Here is a 22,714-nt window from a genome sequence, read left to right as displayed (position 1 = left end):
TTCCAAAGAAGTGCAGCAAGGAAGAAGTGCCAGAGTGCTCTTAGAAGACTGTCCTTAGCATGCACCTATGTTCAGAACCAGGAAGTCACTCATTGGAAATTGCCAGGACTTACCCTGCCCAACTTTGGCTTCAGAATTCTCAGTGGGCACATTCAGTTATGCTCTTTGCTAAATTTCCCTTCCCAATTTTCCCTTTTATTATGGGGATTTCAAACAATAATTACTCAAAAATCTCTAGATAGATGCTTTTCAAACCAGCAAAAGGCACCAGTCCAGTATGGTCCTGAACTTTTGGGAAATATTAAAAAAAACATTTTAAAAAATAAGAACATCCATTATCTGTGGTGAATAAAATATCACCAACACTTTGAACCCTCTTTTTAGGAGTTAAAAACCTAAACTGCTGTGTCTCAGTCATTTTGCAATGGAGTTGCACCAAATTTGGAGGAGTGATGTCTGTTCTCCCCTATTCGAGGTATGCACAATATCATGGGTATTTCATGGGATGCTTTTGTTGATGGAATGTTGAAAATACTCCTCATCTTTTAACTATATTGGTAGAAACTGTTCAAACTGGTGGAGAGAATCATCACACTCTGCAGCCTCTCAGCCATATGGACTGTAGAGTACAATTCTGTGCACACTTGCTTAGGACAACATCCCACTGGACCCATACTTAGTAAAATAATGCAGGATCAGGCTGCAAGTGTGCTGAATGAGGCGTTCTAGTCCCTAAAGAACATCTGAACACAGAATGAGAGATTGGAGCTTGTGGAAGACCTGAGTACCTTAAGTTTTTTAGGTGTACACCTAGGACATGTTTAGTGTAGACTCTATTTTTAAGTGTGAATGCAACAAATGTGTGTTTCAAACACACATATCACACTAGTACACTTGTTGGGGAGCTGTGATTGATTTTAGCACCTTGTCGAGTTTGACTTGGTGGCAGGGGTGTAATGAGAGGGGGGCAGGCAGGGCACATGCCCTGGGCACCATTGCAGGGGGATGCAAAGTGCCTGCCATGCCACGCCCCCCCAACTTTGGTCGGCGAGGTGCCTGCCACCCCACCCCCCACAGAGAGCACTTGTTTATTTTAGGCAGCGTTCCAGAGAGGGAGAGAAAGGGGAATAGATGCTTTCAGGCAGCAAACGCTACCTGAAATAAATGGCAAGTGCTCGCGGGGAGCACAAGGGGTTGACTGTCTGTCTGACTGCAAATATGTTAGAAAGGGACAAGCTGAATTTTAAAGCAGCAGTTGCTTCATAAATGGCTGTTGAATGCCGCTCCTTTTTTTTTTTTTTTTTTTTGCTGGAACCAGACCCAAAGAGAAGAACTTGCAAAACTGAAAAGAGCAAATCATCCTAAATATGATGGGAGATTGTAAGCTAGATCTACAGAATATGTGCTCCCATTTGGCCATTTCCTTGCATCAAAATCTGCCCACAATGAGCAAACTTTGGGAGTGTTTCAGGTTGTCTTATTTAAGTCTAGCGAGGGCATGGCTCTGCTTTAATAGCTTCAAACAAGTGTAAGTGTGTGTGTGTGTGTGTGTGTGTGTGTGTAGCAGAGTGGAGGGAGGATGGAATGATAAATAATTGAATGTCCAGTCTTTGAGGAATCAAGTTCTGATTATTTATTTATTTATTCGTTTATTCATTCATTCATTCATTCAGTTTCTATGCTGCCCTTCCAAAAATGGCTCAGGGCAGTTTACACAGAGACATAATAAATAAATAAGATGGATCCCTGTCCCAAAAGGGCTCACAATCTAAACAGAAACATCAGATAGACACCAGCAACCAGTCACTGAAGGTACTGTGCTGGGGGTGGAGAGGGCCAGTTACTCTCCCCCTGCTAAATAAAGAAAATTACCATGTTAAAAGGGTGCCTCTTTGCCCAGTTATCAGGGGTTAAAGCAAACAAAAACCAGGCAGCTGATGTAGCCCATATTAGGAACAATGGTGACCATGATTATACCATTCCCTTTATGATCTCCTACAAAACGGTGATTTAGTCATGGATTTTAGTTTTAATTGCTTTCTTTGTCAGCTAAGGCAGTGCATATCTTCTCTAAAATGGCCCTCTTATAGTTTTTCCTAACTTTGAAATTGTAACATAAAAACAAAGCATAAATGCATGAACAAAACAAAAAATAAGTATCATGACTCAATATACATGTATCAGAAGTAAAACAATGATGTGCCAGAACAAGTGGGGGGAGCATATTGGAGGTTTCAGACTCAGTTGTTAAAATCAGACCTAGAGCCAACTAAGAATCCATGCTGCAGACCCTCCACTATTTCACAAAGAAAACTTTGTGAAGTATTTGAGGGTTTGCTTGTAGAGAGATGTGCTTGTAACACTCTATTCTGCAAAAGCCCAGCCTTCCACTGATTTAAAAGCCAAGAGGGTGTTTTGCTCTTTTGGTTAAACATATATATTCAATTAATGTAATTGTATGATGATCTGTTATACCAGTTTAAAATGTTTGGATGTGGGGTGGGGGGGCACAATTTCAGGGCTTGCCCTAGGCGCCATTTTCCCTAGTTACGCCCCTGCTTGGTGGCATACCTAGGGTTATGCCTCTTAAATGTGTAAAATGGTCAGAACTTCGTACTAGAGTGAGGATTTGCACCTGCTTTCGCCATGCCCGGTGCTAGGTATGCTTGACATGGTTACCAACTTGGGTTTACAACTTGGTAGCAGGATGTCCTAGCCAAACAGGACTCCCTAAAATGTGTGCCTGTAGGCTGCATGTGTCTTTAAGGACCTGTTTGCTGAATTTGCTGTTTGTTTTTAGATATGCACCTAAATATATATAAAATTGCAAAAATCAGACTTACAATATGACTTGTTTATTTGTAGCATGTGTCACAGATACTCCTGAACGCTGTCAGTTAGAGGTGTTTTGTTGTGGCGGCCAATTTTAACATTTTAAAATGATCCCTGAGAAGCATTTCTCCTCCTGGGATGTAGCAGTTGCTACATGTGAGAGTGATAATATTATCCCTACCGCCCCATTCCCCCTGCCTTTTTTTTTTTTTTTTTGAGGGGGGGAAGGTGGAAAGGAAAAACTTCGAAAAGTTTGTCTTTCAGTAAGGGCACTTATTTTTGTTTGTCTTGGGCCCCATGCTGTTGTAACTGATGATAAGATACTGACTGAAACAAGGGGTAATGTTCTATAATGCAAGGCTGAGGATGGCTTCCACTGACCTTTTCCCTCTGCTGGAGCTTTCAGTGTTTTAGTATGTGCAGCTTGCACTGGAAAGAATTTATAATCGGGAGGCTGTCAAAGACGGCCATTGTTCTCACTGCTCTGAACATGTGGGTCAGCTACAAGTGCTTTCATATCCCCCAGAGCCAGGAGCTGGCAACAAGCAAAGAGCAAGACTGAATTCTTCAGAGGCATCAGGAAAAGCATTTTGCATACTTTTCATTGCTGATTGCTTTGGGAAGAAAGACATCCCACTCTTTGGTAACAGGAATTTCTCTTCAAGGTAGAAGGAGGCTGCTTTAGCACAGTGCTTCATTATTTGGCTGAGCCAAAAGCAGCAACGGAGAATGCTCTTCAGTGGTCTTCCAGCCGGACACAATAGCTAGTTTGAAGGGATCGGATTAGTCGGTTTAGACCTGCCTTGACTGTTATTAGCTTAAGTCCAAGATGCTTTTGCCTGCATGATATGGACAGTGAAGGACCAGCCACGTTTCAGGTGGATTTTTGCTTTTTGGTGCTTCTGTAAACCTGCATATGGCTGAAGTGGGCAGCATTCAAGAGCTTATGCCATAATGAATGGATTAGCTTTTAAAGTGTCAAAGGACACTCTCTTTGTTTTTACTGCAACAGATTAATACAGCTACTCTCCTATAGAATATGTAAATCTTCTTATCTTGATCTTTATTCCAGCTATTTGTATAAATGTGGTGTGCATTGTGTCTGTTGTTTTGGAGAAAATTTATTGTTTTCATAACTACTGCAGATCCAGTTTTGCATTTCAGAAATACTTATTTGAAAGATAATATGCTTTTGGTTGGGAGAGACAAGATAGAAGATTTAAGTGGGAGCTTAATGATAGTTCTAAGAGTGTTGAAGATGATATATTTCCTGGGATATATAGGTTCATCTCCTCTATTAAGTAGGGTTAGACACAGACAATAGTTTGTTTTTGTTGAGATCAAGAGAGTTGAATGTAGCTTGGCAGGAGGGACCACTTCCTGTAGTGTAGACAAATATTCTTTTGTCCCAATATTTCCTCTGGTTTAGCAGGTTTTTTCAGGTTTTGTGGTGTTTTTGTACAAAAACCTGCAAAACCTGTTTGGCAGAGACAATAATAGTGCACAAGAAATGTGTATACACAAAGGGGAACAATGCTTCTGTCGTCCCACTTTCAACTCTGTTGTTTTTCTCCAGTTCTAGGAGCAAATATACTAGATGGATCAAGAGTTCTGATTCTTTTAGGGATTAAACGATCCTTAAACAATGTTTCCTGTTTTAAGGATTTCCTTTAAAGGTCCTGCATTCCCTTTTTGCCTTTTCCACACTAGGAGACAGAAGATGTTGAGAGCCCCAAGCGCAGCATCCGTGACAGTGGCTACGTAGACTGCTGGGACTCGGAACGCAGCGATTCTCTTTCTCCTCCTCGCCATGGTAGAGATGATTCTTTTGACAGCCTGGATTCCTTTGGCTCCCGCTCCCAACAAACCCCGTCTCCAGATGTGGTGCTGAGAGGAAGCAGTGATGGTAAGCTGTGCTCTCTGGGGCTCTCTTTGAATGTGACACATGGCCCTTTTGGTGTAAAATGGCTGATGTGCTGCCACTCAAGAAGTTGGCTTCAGCTGCAGAAACGTGATGGGCCTTCCTAATTCCCATGAAATAGGAAAGGAACTTGCTTTGAATGCTGATTTATGACTTGCCAGCTCTTTAGATAGAATTTCCCCCCTCCTTAGCACTGTATTTGAAATCTTCCTTCACTTGCTACTATGGATTGTGAAGCAGGAGCTGCATCAAAGCAGTCTAATTAGTGAGAGAGTATTTCTTGAGTCTAGGCAAGTACTAGTTTAAGTAAGAAAAGAGGTGGGAGTGGGAGCAAGTGGTAATGAGAATAATGAAGGTGGTGCTTCGGATATATACTGCTACACTACAAAGAAAGGGGTACTGCCTATTAAGTGGTAAACCCTGTTGTAAGGTGTAGGGGGTATTTGAATTGTTGTAAAATTTAGCATTTAGAAAATGGATAAAATGCAAATAGTCAACAGAGTACAGCTTGGATGGCAATGGTGTGGCACTTATATTGTGAGTCTTTCCTACTGAAGAAGATGGCTCTCCCCAGTTCTCTGTCCCATAACTGACTGTAACTAAAAGATTTTGGGAAGGGGAAAAAAATTAAGTTCTCAAAAGTGCTACTTGAGTGCAGAGTTTAAATCCAAAATCCAATACAGGGTTAAATGTGCTTAAAGATCACTGACTTCACTGGACTTGTAACTGTTGAATTATGGCATACAGTATTCTGTTTATTAGAATGTTTGTATTCTTCTCAAAGAGCTAATAATAATAATAATAATAATAACAATAATAATAATAATAATAACAACAACAATAATAATAATAATAATAATAATAATAATAATAATTATTATTATTATTATTCAATTTCTATAGATGAGCCCCTGGTGGCGCAGTGGTAAAACTGCCGCCCTGTAACCAGAAGGTTACAAGTTCGATCCTGACCAGGGGCTCAAGGTTGACTCAGCCTTCCATCCTTCCGAGGTCGGTAAAATGAGTACCCAGAATGTTGGGGGCAATATGCTAAATCATTGTAAACTGCTTAGAGAGCTCTGGCTATAAAGCGGTATATAAATGTAAGTGCTATTGCTATTGCTATTGCTATACTGCCCTTCCAAAAATGGCTCAGGGCGGTTTACATAGAGAAATAATAAATAAATAAGATGGATCCCTGTCCCCAAAGGGCTCTCAATCTAAAAGAAACATAAGATAGACACCAACAACAGTCACTGGAAGTACTGTGCTGGGGGTCGATAGAGCCAGTTACTCTCCCCCTTCTAAATAAAGAGAATCACCATGGTAAAAGGTGCCTCTTTGCCAAGTTAGCAGGGGGTTAGAGTGGCATACATGGGGTTATGAGATTGTTATCCTCATAACCACTCTGTGAAGTAGGTTATGCTAAGTGGGATTTGTATGGCTTCATGCAGATTTGAACCCAGGTCTCTCAAGCCAAGTCCTAACACTCAATCCACTGGATCACACCATTAACTTACAATGTTTAACAGCAGTAATATCATGTACAACAGCGTATACTCATGTTTAAAACCTAAGTGATGGAATCTGTTAAAGTTATGATTAGGTCTTTTCTGCCTCTTGAATATTTTCCATAAAAAGCACTGCATAGCACAAAAGTACATGCACAGAATTTAAAACCACAATAAGATGATTGGATCTACTAAAATAACTTCTATTTTTGTTGATTTGTGGCTTTTTAGAATTAGATAACTATCTCCTCCAGTTTTAGTCTATCAGTGCTGCGTCTTGGGGATAAAAGACATATTGCATGCCAATACATTCAGTAACACTGCTGTACTTTATGGTGTGCTTGAAGTGTAAGGTCTTCCTGGAGAGGGAATTTAGAATAGGGAGGTGACAGGAGAGGGAGGAGATGTTATTTTTCCAGTTCAAATCACCCCACAAATAGCTTTCCCCCTCATGTTTAAAGTGTGTGCTTGCCCTAGCAATTAGCCTTCTAGTTAGTCGTTGCAAGAGCTGGGTGGGCTGGTAAAATATCTGTGTCTGTCAAGTATGGTGAGGAACATTGCCATTTTTTTAAAGAAAGAGACAGTGATTATGGCTCTGAGTTTCTTGTGTGGAGCATAAATAGCAGGGGTGATTTTTCTTGTAATCCCTGAATCCAGAAGTTTATTGGCCACAGATTCACTACTACAAGAGGTGATGTTGGCCTCTGGTTTTCATGACTTTTATTATTTATTTATTTATAATTATGTATTTATTACGTTTATAAACCGCCCCATCCAGAGGCTCAAAAAGGATTGGCACACTCATGGAGGACAGGTGACTATTCGTCAAAAAACCCTACATATTCAAAAATGTTTGTAGCATATAAAAATGTTTAAAACCACAGAGCTGTCGTTCCTTTCAAAGACATTTGCTCCCTGTATACTGTGACCCTGTGAAGCTTCAAGATATATTTTGAAGCACAATTCACAGACAGTGTGAAAACTGCATTCTCACCTGGCAGAACCTTTGCCTATAGAATTTAGGCATGCATCAAGTTGCCATTTTTTTGCAGGCAATTGGCACTTTGAACCTGCAAGCCACACATTCAGGCAAGGGAAGGCAGGGAGGGGTGTGATATACCATTGAACCAAGCAGGTATTATTATTCTGGCCCATGTTGATAAATTATTTACACTTGCTTGTTGTTTTTTCAAACAGGGAGAGGAAGTGATTCTGAATCCGATTTGCCACATCGAAAGTTGCCAGACGTGAAAAAGGACGATATGTCTGCAAGACGGACCTCCTATGGTGAACCCAAATCAGTTGTGCCTTTCAACCAATACCTCCCCAATAAGAGTAACCAGACTGCCTATATTCCGGCTCCTCTTAGGAAGAAGAGAGCCGAACGAGAGGAGTTCAGGAAGAGCTGGAGTACTGCTACTTCTCCAATAGGAGGAGAGAGACCTTTCAGGTAAGATGTGGGCCAGGGTCTCTGTTAACTAGGTCAATATACATGGAGCCACTTAAAACTAACAAAGTGCACTTCTCTTCCACAGTAAACATGTAACTTTTTTTCTTTTCCCCTTCTTGCTTGGTCAATTGCAGAATAATAATCATGTGAAATGAAGTTTGCATCAGAACATTATGTGAATCACTGTGCTATTCTCAATGAATGGAGATGTTACTACATGGTTACTTAGTGAGCATTACTGTGCGCACGGGCTGCCTGAACCTGCTTTGCTATCGACAAGGTGTTTTGTGTGAATACAGTGCACATTACCTGAAGCCAGAGGCTGAAGCTTGGCTCAGATGCTCTGATGCCTCCTTGTGATTTGTCTCTATAGATGCTACTACCTTACACTCAAATCTGTGTACGCTCTCCAAATTCTTCCTCAGAATCCACATTTTCCATGAGAGCTTGGCTTGAACCCTTTGGTTTTCACACCAACAGAAACAAATTTGAAATATGTATAACTGCAGATGTTTGTTCATCTCTGTTACCCTTGTCTCCAATAGTGGTGTTTCTGATACTGTAGTTATATCTGTCAGGCCCTGCCCTGCCTTCAAGGCAGGCCAGCTAGTTGGTTCCAATGGCAGAGTAGGTAGAAGGGGCTCACAGGCAGCAGATGTGGTCAAGACAGGCTGGAGCCAAGTATGGAAGCAAAGCCAGCAGAAGCTGGCCAGAGCTGTGACTTAGTTGAGTAATATAGCTCAGATACAGGCACCAAGCCTGGAACAACTATTATGTGGTGCTAGGCAGGCCTGTATTTGTTTTGAGGTTACCTGGGCTGAAGAACTGCAGTACCAATTCTGGCCATCATATGGATGGTAGTGCACTGCAACAGAGGACAGGTTGACTCCTGCCTGGGAGCTGCTATGATGGTACAGGAAGTAAGACACCTGAATCTGAGCCATTTTGCAATTCTTAAAGCATTTGTGGTGTTAAAAAGACTGGTTACCTACATTGCCAAACCAATAGAATGATTGAGTTTGTCATGTGTGTGAGCTTACAACTGTGAGTTTTAATAAATACGACACATGTTTATCTTTATTGACCTTGGAAACATTGGGTTAGACACAGGATTCCCTTTGTACCAGACTTGGGAGAAAAGACTAGTCACTAAGTCTCCCATGTTCTGTGTACCAACTGAGGTCTACCCAAGTGTTTGTTCATTTTTACCCTTTCATGAGTGTTTTCTTAAGTACAGATGGTTACCTTAGCAAGTCTCAACTTTTCTGCGTGGTCTATGCCAGGGACAGGATTACAGTATACCGTACAGTAATCTGCCCTATATAACTTAATAGCAAAAGCCATCCTGAAACTATAGAAGAAGAACAAAGTGAGGCACCGATGCAATCTGAAGTGGATCCCTTGGCCTTGGGAGTTTCTGCTGCAAAACCCTCTGTGAAGCCTGTTGAGATGGATACCAGTCAGAAAGACCCTTTACATCAGTCTCCTACATTTTCTGCAAAAAAACCAGCAGGTCTCGGAAATAATGAAAAGAATCCCAAGGAGCTCAGAAAGCTGAGAAGGCTTGAACAGGCTGGTATTAAGGTCATGCCAGCAACACAACGCTATGGCAGCAGGTCAGCCCCACACTGTGGAGTCTACACCGCATGTGTCACATTTTTAACATTTGCTGGGCTGTGTTTTATGTCACTTCCCGTAACACAGTAAGTTAACCTAATAAATACCTGCATTATTTGCTCTCCACAGTGCATTAGAAAATAATAGCTGGAGTTGGGTGGCTGTGTAGTGCAGTATTGTGTGGTGTTAAACACATTTTTTATAAATGGTAATTACACTACAGTAAATCTTGGTTGGAAAAAATTGTACTATCCAATTACTGTGAACACTTAACAGGCTTTAAATCTTCTATTTTCTTGGGCTGACGGAATGATGCATGGGGTAAGCAGTTGCATTAAAGAGTGTCTAATTTAAAACAGAAATACAGACACAGCTCATTTCATTTCCCAGTGAGAGCATAGAGACAGTGTTCAACAGTTTACTGTAAGCAAACATGCAATGACAATACCCTTAGTGGCAGTCACCCCTTCAGTTGTTCAGGCACCTTTGGGTACCTTGTTCAGGTACCTTGTTGGTTTCAACTTTCCACCTGTGGCACACTACAGTGTGTATCTTACATTGGTTAATTTATGGCAAATTTGTAGTAAATGGAAGATCTGGCTTGGGTGGGCATGGATAAAATTATTGTCCCTCTTCTGCTGCATGGCCTTTTAAAAATAAAGTTAGACTTGTTTACCAAACTTCTTTCCAAAGTCCAAACTTGTTTAGACTTGTTTCCAAAGTTCTGCAAATTGACAGGTATGTTAATTTTCAGTAAGGCAGAAACCATGATATATGTGATAGAATGCCACCGGAGACACCATATAAAAGTTGTGGTGAAGTTTTCTGTGTTTGTGTTAAAATGTTTTAGGCTGGGTCCCTAACTTCATTTTATTCAAATGCATCTGTATTTTAAAACAACAACAACAGTGTAACTGTACTACATGTTGGGTGGGTTGTATTTATCATAAAGAAAAATCATTCTCAGAACTGGTTCTAGTTCTGACCAACTTGAGCCAAAAAAAAAAAAAAAGGACGAATAAGTTACTTACTCACATGAACAGTATAAACTAAAAGTCACAAATTAGCATAACTTGCCATTTTCCCTTTCATTCAAGTGGAGCCATGATCTCTCCCGGCTACTTGGTCCAGGTGCACCTGCTCATTCAAGTAGACTTGCTCATATGAGCTAATCTGTCTGCTTGTTTTTGCCCAGGTCAACTGCTAATGTCTTGTTGGACCTAATTTGTAGATGGCTTTGGATGTTAAACAAACAGTAACAGAGGAAGTGTCAATAGAAGAAGGCAGCGTCAACTAGCAAGTTCCACTTAAAAATACCTGGAGATTTGGGATCTGCATGAGTTCCACATATATCTGGAACTCTTTGCAGGGAAAAGTCTGCAAGTTCCCATTCACACAGGAAATACAAAAAGAAATGGGAATCACCCACACTGCTTCTGACACCATTTGTAACATCTGAGACCACTGTTGGTGATTTTTCTAAAGGTTCCTTGGTGGGTTAGATTGTAATGCAGGCAAACCCTTCATATATCTGGAAGATGCAATGTTTGTTTGTTTATTATCATATTTATATACTGCCTTGTATCTGTATCTCTAGGCGGTGTACACAATTTAAAACACAACAAATATAAATCAGAGTGAAAACAATTAAAACCATTTCATGGAATAAACAGTTAAAATAATCTCATGGGATAAAAAAAACCAGTTTAAAATTAATTTCAGTTAAAAGCCTAAGAAAACAGATGTCTTGAGGGTCTTTTAAAAGCAATCAGAGATGGAAATGCTCTTATTTTGACAGGGAGCATATTCCAAAGCCCTAGTGTAGCCACAGAGAAGGCCTGGTCCCAAGTCACCACCAAACGAGCTGGTGGCAACTGTAACCAGACCTCCTTAGATGATTTTAATAGGTGGCAGGGTTCACAACAAAGTGCTCTCTTAAGTACCCTGGATCCAAGCCACTGAGGGCTTTATATGCAGTAACCAGCACTTTGTATTTTGCTCAGAAACTTATCGGCAGCCAGAGCAGTTCTTTTAAAATCATCGTTATGTGGTCTCGTTGGGTTGTCCTGGAGACCAGTCTGGCTGCCACATTCTTTACCGAATTGCAGTTACCAGACTATGTACAAAGGCAACCCTACGTAGAGTGCATTACAGTAGTTGAGCCTGGAGCTTGCCAGCATATGCTCCACTGTTTTAAGTTCATTTACCTCCAGAAATGGGTGTAGCTGACATCAGTGGACGCTGATAAAAAGCGCTCCTGCCCACTGCCTCAACCTGAGAAGCCAGGGAGAGTTTTGGATCCAGGAGCTCTCCCAAGCTACGTACCTGATTTTTCATGGGGAGTGTAACCCCATCAAGAACAGGCAGATCTAAACTATCTCTCAGGTCCCGACCTCCCCACAATCAGCACTGTAACCAGTGTATGCAATAACCAGAGCAACAGTGCTTTAAACAACAGAAATTGTGTGGTTTCAGTATGAAACCTGGGCATAAACCAGAATTTTAATAATAATGTTGTCTGTCTCCCCCATCCCTGCTCAATGTAATTGATAACCTGTCAAACTGTATAGAATCCAGAAGGATGGTATTGTGTTCACATTTTTTATCTCAGGAATGTTGTCCTTGTTATGCTGGGCATAATATATTTAACACATGTGTTTGGAGGAGGTTAACATCCTTTGGCCATTAGGTCCAGCTCCAATCTTGCAACTTCAGATTTCCCCTTCAAGGTGGCAAACACATGTGGACAAGCAAATTGTTTAGCCAAGGACAGCGGGAGGGGAAGATTCTGACATCATCTCATCCGCAGGACTCCTTGTGTTCTCTTTGCAAGGACTTCTTGTTCTGCTTTCAGTAAGATGTTCAGTTTCTGCAGTAGTAAATAATTACTGCTTTCTCCATTGTTTTCTGATTTGTTTTCTCTGCACCAGGTGCAGTTTTTGCAGATGATGGTAGGAGGTAGGGAATACCAACTAAAAAGCAAAGGCCCCAAGAGCAAAGCTGTGCTGAAGTTATCCTATCTTAGCGGCAGACTCCTTTCAGACCGTGAATGATCTTTCCTGTGCCCCACCAGTCAAGGTTTTGAAAGACCAAGATGTTGAAGGGAATCATAGTTTGCAAAACAGAATAATCAAACCTGGCAGTTGACAGAAAAGGAAAGACCAGATTTGAAAAGAATTAATGTAGGCTACAGTTTCCCCCATTGTTGGTAGCAGAAGGTGTCTACACTAAACACACAAACTGGTGATAGGGCACTCAATCTGATGCTCTTTAAGAACTGCAGTGTAGGGTTCTGTTGGGGAAGTCAACAGAATTGGGAAGACAACAGAGGAAACATGAGTGGGATTGGCTGATCTGAATGTGCTCTTGTCGGCAATTGCAATGAAATTTGGAGGAGAATTCTAGGTGCTGCAGGTGAAGAGAAAAAACCTGGTATGATTATAGGGGAGAGTTAAATGCTCACAGTGTTGATTGTGCGGTCTTACTGCTGGTTGATGGGGAGGGGGGTTGGTGGCAACCCCTTCCTTCTGCATTCACCGGTGCCTTCTGAATCTATGTTCCTGAGCAATAGAGGGCCCTCAAGGACAAAATTTTAGGAGGCATAAGTAGCTGTAGATATGGTGGAATTGAAAATTGCTGGGCAGAGGGGGATATGATGGACAATCCTGGCATGTCAGCCACTGAGCATAAAGAACAAACATTCCTATTTACAGAAGTAGTTCCAAGAGAGGAGTGCTAATTACTCATCCTAGGAAAACCTAGGTGGACTGGAGTCTTCCACAGAAACCCTGTGGGTAACAGTACAAGGCCTGAAAGGGAATGTACTACTGGGGACATGCTATCGCCCTTCTGATCAAAATGTTGACAGTGACTGGGAGTTGTAGCAGGAAATCAGGGAAGCGTCAAGGAGAGGCAGGGCTGTAATAATGGGTGACTTCAATTACCCACACATAGACTGGGTAAATTCACAGTCAGGTCATGACAAAGAGGTCAGATTTCTAGATACGCTAAATGGCTGTGCCCTAGAACAGTTGGTCTCGGAACCAACTAGAGAGAAGGCGACCTTGGACTTAATCCTGAGTGGCACCCAGGACCTGGTGTGTGATGTCAGTGTCATCGACCCTTTAGGGAACAGTGACCATAGTGCCATCAAATTCAGCATATGTGCAGGGAGAGAATCACCAAGGAAGTCTAACACAGACATCTTGAATTTCAGAAGCGGAAACTTCTCTAAAATGAGGAGTATGGTGAAAAGAAAGCTGAAAGGGAAAATCAGGAGAGTCACTTTGCTCCAGAATGCATGGAGTTTACTCAAAATCACAATACTAGAAGCCCAGTTAGATTGTATACCCAAAAAGAGGAAAGGTACCAATAAGTCCAGGAAGATGCCAGCATGGCTAACAGGTACTATCAAGGAAGCCATAAAAGGGAAGAAGACTTCCTTCCGAAACTGGAAGGCCTGTCCAAATGATGAGAACAGAAAGGAACACAAACTGTGTCAAAAGAAATGCAAGGCAACAATAAGGGAGGCAAAAAGAGAGTTTGAGGAACATTTAGCTAAAAGCATCAAAGGGAATAACAAAAACTTCTTTAAATACATCAGAAGCAGGAAACTTGCCAGGGAGGCGGACCATTAGACAATGAGGGAGTGAAAGGGATTATTAAGGAGGATAAGGAGGTTGCAGAGAAGCTAAATGAGTTCTTTGCATCCGTCTTCACGGCAGAGGATACTGAGCATATACCTGTTCCTGAACCAGGCTTTTTAGGGATGGAGGCTAAAGAACTGAGTCAGATAGAAGTGATGAGAGATGATGTTCTAAACTGTCTGGAAAAACTGAAAACTAACAAATCTCCAGGGCCGGATGGCATCCATCCAAGAGTCCTCAAAGAACTCAAATGTTAAATTGCCGACCTCCTTGCTAAAATATATAACTTATTCCTGCAATCGGGCTCTGTACCGGAGGACTGGAGAATAGCAAATGTAACCCCAAAAAGGGATCCAGGTGCGATCCGGGAAATTATAGGCCGGTTTGGTTAACGTCTGTTCCAGGCAAATTGATAGAAAGCATCCTCAAGGATAAAATTGTAAAGCACATAGAAGAACAGGCCCTGCTGGGAGTGAACCAGCATGGCTTCCGCAAAGGTAAATCTTGCCTCACCAACCTTTTGGAGTTCATTGAGAGTGTCAACAAGTGTGTAGATCAAGGTGATCCAATTGACATAGTATACCTAATATACTATACTATAAGGGCTACTATTATAATGCCCTTATACAAAACTATGGTGCGACTACACTTGGAATACTGTGTACAATTCTGGTCACCACATCTAAAAAAGGACATTGTTGAACTGGAAAAGGTGTAGAAGAGGGCAACCAAGATGATCAGGGGCCCTAGAGCACCTTTCTTATGAGGCAAGACTACAACATCTGGGGCTTTTTAGTTTAGAAAAAATACGACTGCGGGGAGACATGATAGAGGTCTATAAAATTATGCATGGTGTGGAGAAAGTGGATAGAGATAAATTCTTCTCCCTCTCACATAACACTAGAACCAGGGGTCATCCCATGAAATTGATTGCTGGGCAATCTAGGACCAACAAATGGAAGTACTTTTTCACACAACGCATAATCCACTTGTGGAATTCTCTGCCACAAGATGTGGTGACAGCCAACAACCTGGATGGCTTTAAGAAGGGTTTGGATAACTTCATGGAGGAGAGGTCTATCAATACTTACTAGTCAAAGGGCTGTGGGCCACATCCAGTCTCAAAGGCAGGATGCCTCTGAGTACCAGTTGCAGGGGAGTAACAGCAGGAGAGAGGGCATGCCCTCAACTCCTGCCTGTGGCTTCCAGTGGCATCTGGTGGGCCACTGTGCGAAACAGGATGCTGGTCTAGATGGGCCATGGGCCTGATCCAGCAGGGCTGTTCTTATGTACTTGTGCTTTCTCTCCCTGTGCCCCATACAATGCAACATGCAGAGCCAGACTGAAGATTCTCTTCATGAAGCGATGATGCTTAAACGAGAATAACTTAGAATTGTTGTGACAAGCTTTGAATTTCTCCACAGAAGTGTCTTCTTTGTTCATGTAAAATTACACTTTCTCCCCATTTATTTCACAGATATACACCTGTAGAAATTGAAGTGGTAAACAAATATGAATCCTAAATTGTGCATTCTCATCATTCACACTTCAAACATGAGCATTGCTGGGAAGATCAGCCTTTGATATGAAACTCCTCTGTCATTTTTCGAGCATCATAGTTGTGACATTTGGGCTCCCTATGTCAGTTTACAAAGAGAGTATCAGAAGAGATGCCAGTTTTTAAAAAACAGTTGAGTTAGGAACAGCTTTCAGAATAACTTTCTGTTGTACATCTCCTTTCAGAATGCCAGCAAATATATGAATAAAATTGCACTATGCATATACTCTTATTTTTGAGGTCCTGGAGTATGTCACTGGACTTTTTCTTTTTGAGCAAGATTAGCTTTCTCTGTGTGTCTTCCCAGAATTCCTAATAATTATATATGTGCAATAAGAACAAATATAGGTGGCTTTTTTCTTTTTAAACACTAATGGCGGGGGAGCAGATTGGTCCACATTCCAGAATGAAGCTTAATATTGGCTTTGGGGCCTCTGGCAAACAATAGCTTTTGATGATGTTAGTGTTCAGTGTTGTTCAGGAGCTTGTATGACCATATTCCAAAAGGGGGGCATACTTCTGTCCCCCTTTTTTATGATAGGTGCATAGTGTTTAAGTGGACAAATGCCTTCTTCCTTCTCCAGTTTTGTCTGTCAGTAAAGCAACATTAATAATTCCAGTCTTTATGTTCTGTAGTGGCCATCAATGGGTCCGTAATGTAAAGGAGTTGAGAGAGGTAAACATGATATGGCTTTTTCAGAGATGATGTTGTATCTTTGTAGAAGTGGGAAAAAGAGAGAGAAGAATTTATTTTATGGTATTCTCCGTGTTAGAAAGGAGAGTAATGAGAGTGCCTTTATTTTAAATACATGGACAAAAGCTGTTTTGAATAAAAGAAAGTGTAATATGGGCATGTTTTAAGAATATTTGTGCCTCTTCTGAATGGTGAAATGAGTAATTCCTAGTGTGCCCATGTTTTTTTCTGCTAAGAATTATAGTTGTAAGTAAAGATTCAACACTACTAACTGTAGATGCATGGAGTTCCAGGTTTTGCAGCATGGAGTCCTAAAGTATCAAGACTTCCTCTCAACTAACAGCACGTATGCACACATTTTGTTTGCTTTAAAAAAGAAAAAAAGAGGTGTGTGTTTCTCTGTGTCACATTGGGATTTCCCATTTAATTTTGCCGTGTACCAGTCACAAGCACATGGGTGAAATGAGTGAGCCTAGTCCAGACATCATCCTTCGCAAAGAGAACCCCTTTATGCAAAAGGATTCTGGCTCTGAAGATGAACGAGAAAACAGAATTCCTGACCTAGAGAAGGATGACTTTGCTGTACGCAGAGCAAAACTAAATCAACCCAAACTTACTTTGCCATTTAACCAATACCTACTTGGATCCTATACAAACAACGATAGACGTAAAATGGAGGAAGGGAGCAAACGGAGGAAAAAACAGGAATGTACAAGGTGTGCAAATCTATTTGTTTTCTGTATTGTTTAATTCCATTTGAAATTTTTAAATGGTCAAGTAAACTGACCATGTTTCTTCTCCAGAATATTTTCCATTGAAGATAAATGTGTGTGTGTTGTGGTCAGAACATTTCTATGAATTGATTTGTTTGGTTTCATTTGTGCTGAATACATCAGGTGTGTTTTCCTTATGAGATTAGATTTAAGAGACGCACATAGGACAGACCTGAGGCTAGGTCATTCTCATGAGAGCTGCTAAAATGCTTTGGGCTAAGTCATAAAATAGCATAAAAATGTCAATGACACATCAGTTGTGAGTTACATATTTTCCAATGTGATCACAGGGAGGCTTTGGCCGGGGGTGGGTGGGGGCGGGGGCGGGGGCGGGATGGTGGGGTGTTCAGTTTCAACCTTACCTCTGAATTCTTACTGCTTAAAGGCTGTGAAAGGAAAGAGTATTTGTGACCTTTGCCTTTGAGAGAGGGGATTGCAGATTGACAGGTATGGCTTTCTAGTATCCAGCTAATCATAGATCCCTCCACAAGATAGATGAAGGGAAGAGGAGTTGCTGCTTAGAGAATTCTTGAAGATACAGGAAATGCATGAGTAATATCTCATAGTGTTTTGATCTTTTGTTTTACTGAAAATCAGCATTGGAGGCTGCAGTTGGAAGCAGCAAAAGGAGAGTGGTGGTTTAACGATTTCACTTCCTGCTACTTTCCCACTAAGCCTACCCAGTCCGCAGTTTCTTTCCTACTTGCAAGGAAAGAGATATGGGATCATATGATGGGAAAGGGTTTAGAAACCTCTTCATCCTCCTTGCTGATCCTGTTTGACATCCTCCCGCCCTTGATATTGCTCTTCAGTAAAAGAAAAGCAAGCAGTGGCTCGCACAAACTTTTGTGCATTGTCTAGCTTGGCTCTAAGACTTGAGGGAGATATTTGCCTAATGGAGGTGTGCTTTACCAAGTTATTGTCTCCTCTTCTGACTGTAGTCTGGGGACCAAGTGACTTTTATTAAAGTGTGCCTTCGAGTCAGTGTCAACTCCTGGTGAGCACAGAGCCCTGTGGTTTTTCTTTGGTAGAATATAGGAGGGGTTTTCCTCATCCCCTGTGCAGTATGAGCCGATGCCTTTCAGCATCTTCCTATATCACTGCTGCCCGATATGAGAAACACACCAGCAGGGATTTGAACCAGCAATCTCATGCTTGCTAGGCAAGTCATTTCCCTGCTGCACCATTAGCGAATTTCATTAGGCTTCTGCAAAAGCAACTCTTGTTCACTTTGAAGATGACCTTTTTGTCCTTGCATGAATTCCCTACAAGCCATACAATGGCTATGTTGACCCTCATAGATTCAGATTAACGTTGAATTGTGGAGAAGTTGGGCAAACCCCCATGGAACATGGTGGTTCCTGGGCTTGAGGATACAGTACTGCTTCCCATGCTTCTGTCTTAAAGCTGAACTGTGAGCATGAGAAAGCCTATGTGGATATATTCAACCTGAGTCCACCTGCTGAACCTGAGTTCACCTGTTGTGCAAACAAAATCTTTTTTAGCCAGTATCAAATGGGCATATAGTCAGTAGTAGAACTTGTTTTGGTGTTACTTTAGGAAGTCACAGCAGCAGTTTTTAAAAATGTAGTTCAGCTACTCCAGGTGTCATTTTCGGTATCTGAACAGCCAGACTGGTACTCATCTTCATCACTTTGCTCATTGTAGATGTAGATAAATGCTCTGCTTCAGGTGTGCACAAAGTAGATTGGGAACTACCAGGAGTTCTGCCAGATCTCCAGATGACCTGAATTGTTTAACAGTAGCAATAACAAAAACAATTATTTTTTCTCTTCTCTCCTTTTTTTTCTAAATTAGGCCATTAAAATTCCTGGTCTGGAATAACTTAGATGTAGATTTGTACCTGTACGTTTGTTTTATTTGTTCCATTTATACCCCATCTTTCCCACAAGTGGTCCAAAGTAGCTGATAATTAAACAAAATAAATACAACAATATAAAAGCACTAAATAGCAACCATTATATCAACCATTAAAACAGCAGCAATAAAACATAATCATAGGAATTCAACAATAAGATGGTTGAATGCAGGTCATCCCAGTCTATGGTTCATAGGGCATAGTAACTGGTGTCTCGGCTGGCAAATGAACCAAGGGGCAGTGAGTGCAGGCACTCTGCCCAACTCCTTACAGGGGTCACCTCTCTGCTTGCTGCTGCCATCACCCCATCCTCATTGCTGCCCTCCATGCATTTGCCCCTGCAGCTGGAGCCAGCATGGACTTTGCCCATCCTCCTCTCAATTACCCCAGATTCTGCTCCTCCTCCTCCTGTGCTCACCTCACTCACGTTCAGCATGCTCTACCCTCATCTTATAGCTCCAACTCTGCCTGCTGCCTGGCTTTGCTGTTGCTGGTCACTCCAATGGTGCTATAATGACAGGTTAACACTTCAGCACCTTTGGAGTGACCATTGACAGTGAAGTGAGGCTAGCCAACAGGAGGAGCTGTAGCTAGAAACAGATCGGGGGGAGTGTGCCAAAGGTGAGGCCAGTTCAGGAAGAGGAGGGGCAGCATCTGGGCTCACTGAAGGGTGGGGATGGCAAGAAGAGTAGAGTGATGTCAGCGTGAGGGAGGTGGGGTGGCACGTTGCCTTCACCTCTAATGGCAAAAGGCAACAAGCCAGCCCTGAGTCTGCCAATGCCTGCTCTTCTTCATTATTTTGAAAAGGTACTTTGTGACACACAGACATTTTTATGAAGCATTAGCATATTCTATGCTTATTTGTAATATGAGATTTCGCTACCCCTCTTTTTTTAACCCATCTGGCAATATGAATTACTCCTGTAACAATTAATATCTCTCCCAGAGAGATCAGAAAAATATTTTGTAAGATCTTCTAGTTCCTACTGCTTTCAGTTATGTGAAGTGTGTTGCCTTTGCGGCAACAATCTAAGTGTCAACATTTACAGTCTACAGTCTAACACATGAGTAATGTCTTGGAATAATATCTGAAGAACTTATCAGCCCTAAGATGTAGAGCTTTGCCATGGTTACATGCTTGGTGGCAGTAAAAACCCTCATATGCTGCTATATTTAGAAGTAAAAGTTGAATTCATTATAATACACGAAGCAGACATCATACTTGTCAAGATAATTAATAAATTAAAATTATTCAGAACTGTATTGATGGATATTTGCTGGCCTGCAGTTCTGTTGATTGTAGAGAACAGGGATGGCACAGTTGGGCATTTGTTGTTGCTCCAAAACCTGTAAAGGACCAATTTCTTCAGCACTCACTTAAAATAGAGCACCTCAGAAACTGGCATGAGAGAATTCCCAGTTTTTGTATTCTGCCTTCTACAGATTAATAGGACCAATCTAAAGTGCTTTACCTGAGGATTCCTGAAATCGTCAACCCAGTACTGGTAGATAATAATCATGCCAAAAAAGTAAGTTTGTAGAGTCTACTGCCCACTAGTTGAAGTTTCAGCAATAGAGTCTTGCTTTCCCTCATTCTTCAGTATTTCAATTTATTCCTTAAACTATGGGCTTCATTATTGGTATGCCATCTGTCATCATCTAGTCCGTCCCCCCCAAATTGCTCTTGTCCTGCTGATTTTGGAATGTGCATTAAATTAGTGGAAACAAAGTACATATGGCTTCAACAAGGCAAACGGCGTTGTGTGAAGAGAAACCATTCCTGCAGTCTCAGGAGGATGAATCTGAGGAGAAAGAACAAGCAAATGTTCCTGATATTCACAGAGATGACCTGGCTAAGCGGAAAACTCAGGCTAGCCCCTCCCAACTAGATTTTCCTATTTTTATGAGAGCTTCTATAACACAAGCGGATAAGGAGCTATGGGACCGACTCAAAGTTTCAGGGAAGACCAGGTATGTGTTCATAAAGGGAGGGAGAGGCCATATTTCTATTGCTCCCAATATCTTTTTGTGAAAACAATAGTGGGGCATTCAGGGATGCCTCCTCTAACCTTCAAAAAATTAAATCTGAGCAATTAGCACGTATGCAGTGTTTAGTCCCCAATTGCATTATTCATATTGCACACAGCAAATTCTCAGTGTTATGCAGTAAGGCCCAATAATCTCACACACACACACACACGCCTTTTTTTGAAGACTGCCATTTTTCTGTAAACTGCCTCTGTATGCTTCTCGTCTTTCCTTGATGGCTGTGGGATGTCAATCCTTCCACAAGCAACCATGGGAAATGCTGTGTTTTTCCACACAGCTAAGAATAGTCATTGACTGACACAGAAGTTTCTTGCCCAATTCTTTTGATCACATCTGTGCAGGAACCAGGAACATCCCTTATCATAATCCCCAAGATTGTAGGTTTGAAATGAAACACTTCTCTTTGCCTTGACGTTTCAGATTCAAGTTTCCATTTTGGGCTCCCCTCTTCTTGGCACTCCCATCCAGGAAGCAGCTGTGGCAACAGACTTTGTTAGCTCTGTTCAACATTACATGGGGATATGTCTGAATACATCAAGGCTAGACGATAGCCCTGTATCCTCTATAATGCAATGACTGTGGGTGTAATATAGCTTCAAGTTTATAAGCCTAAACAATTGCTACCAGAGCCATTTGTGAATGAACTACCCAGATTTCCAAGACACATTATGCTATCACTTGGCACAATTTGCTGTGTGATCTGTTCTTCTTCCAAATATAATTTTGTTTTGCACTCTTGGGTAGACTCATTTCCTCCATATTGAATAGATAGTTCCTTGGTTTTGTGATGATTATCTTTTGTTGACTGCCCTTTGCCTTCTAGTTAAAATTTCTTTGCTTGCTTGGTTTCCCCCCTCAGTTTTCTAGTTGCCTTTATTCTGCCTTTTTGTTTACATCTTCCTTATTAGTGATGAGGAACTTGCAGACACTCAAGATTCTTTTCCACCCTCTGAAGTGGCAGTGGAATCTGCCAGCCATAATTATTTTGCAAGCCACAAAGCAAGGATGCACAAGAAGACCAGCCCCAAGCAGAGGTTTGTGCACTTTGGGCCAGTGACGGAAATTGACCATCAGAAATTGGAGAAGCTTTCCACTTCTAGGGCTGTGACTAAAGATGAAATGGAAGAAATATCCAGTAGGGAAGGAGTTAAGGCTCTTAAGAGTTTGAGTGAAACTTCATTCGAATTCTCTGTGAGCTGTATCAAGTCCACTGGTCATGCTGAGGAAGCCCTCAAGCCCCATGCTAATAGCAGGTATTTAGTTTATTCTATAGAAGAAGGGCAGCTGTATCCATTTCTCACTGGAAGACACTCCACACCATAGCCAGGATTTGGGCTGGGCAGAGTATACATGCATTGTGTGTGCGCACCTAAGTTTTCCTTGGGTAGATTCAGACCAGAAGATACCTGGCTACAGGGGGAAAATGCCCAGAGAAAGGGGAATTGTGGGGTGAAATCAGTGGGGGAACAGGAGAGGTTAAGAACTGCCTACAAAAGCTTTTCTACTCCTGTGTTCATAGTAACTGGCAGGCATGAGGTTTGGAAACACCTCCCATAGAGTTATATTGAACCTGCTTCATAACAAGTATAAACTGTAGGAAATGTCTGAAATCAGTTAGTTATACAGATTTCTGGCCTGCTCTATCCTCCCAACCCAGGACGGGTTGCGCTCTGAGGGTCCCTTGCAGGGGTGAGAGCGAGAGAGAAAACAGGGAATGTAATGTACAGTACCCATTCAGCATGTCTGATGCTCAAGCTATATAATTCCTGCCGCAATGTGCAATC

The 22,714-nt window shown here is 41.6% G+C and overlaps 1 protein-coding gene across 19 annotated transcripts in view; it reads left to right on the top strand.

The window, feature by feature from the left end:
• The window catches only part of LIMCH1 (LIM and calponin homology domains 1), a 273,017-nt gene that overhangs the window by 182,657 nt on the left and 67,646 nt on the right, over positions 1-22,714 (top strand). For 10 of the 19 annotated variants that reach the window (XR_008308119.1, XM_053253675.1, XM_053253673.1 and 7 more), the window contains 6 exons: positions 4,543-4,738; positions 7,462-7,714; positions 9,049-9,417; positions 16,673-16,945; positions 20,601-20,852; positions 21,839-22,183. Coding sequence is in view for 18 of the 19 variants with exons in the window: in XM_053253675.1 (XP_053109650.1) it covers positions 4,543-4,738; positions 7,462-7,714; positions 9,049-9,417; positions 16,673-16,945; positions 20,601-20,852; positions 21,839-22,183 (1,688 nt within the window). In the remaining variant the exon portion in view is untranslated. The other 9 variants (XM_053253686.1, XM_053253685.1, XM_053253681.1 and 6 more) reach the window with 9 other exon arrangements.

Source organism: Hemicordylus capensis, chromosome 5, assembly GCF_027244095.1.
Source record: "Hemicordylus capensis ecotype Gifberg chromosome 5, rHemCap1.1.pri, whole genome shotgun sequence".
Classification (NCBI taxonomy): domain Eukaryota; kingdom Metazoa; phylum Chordata; class Lepidosauria; order Squamata; family Cordylidae; genus Hemicordylus; species Hemicordylus capensis.
This window is presented reverse-complemented; position numbering and strand designations above follow the sequence as displayed.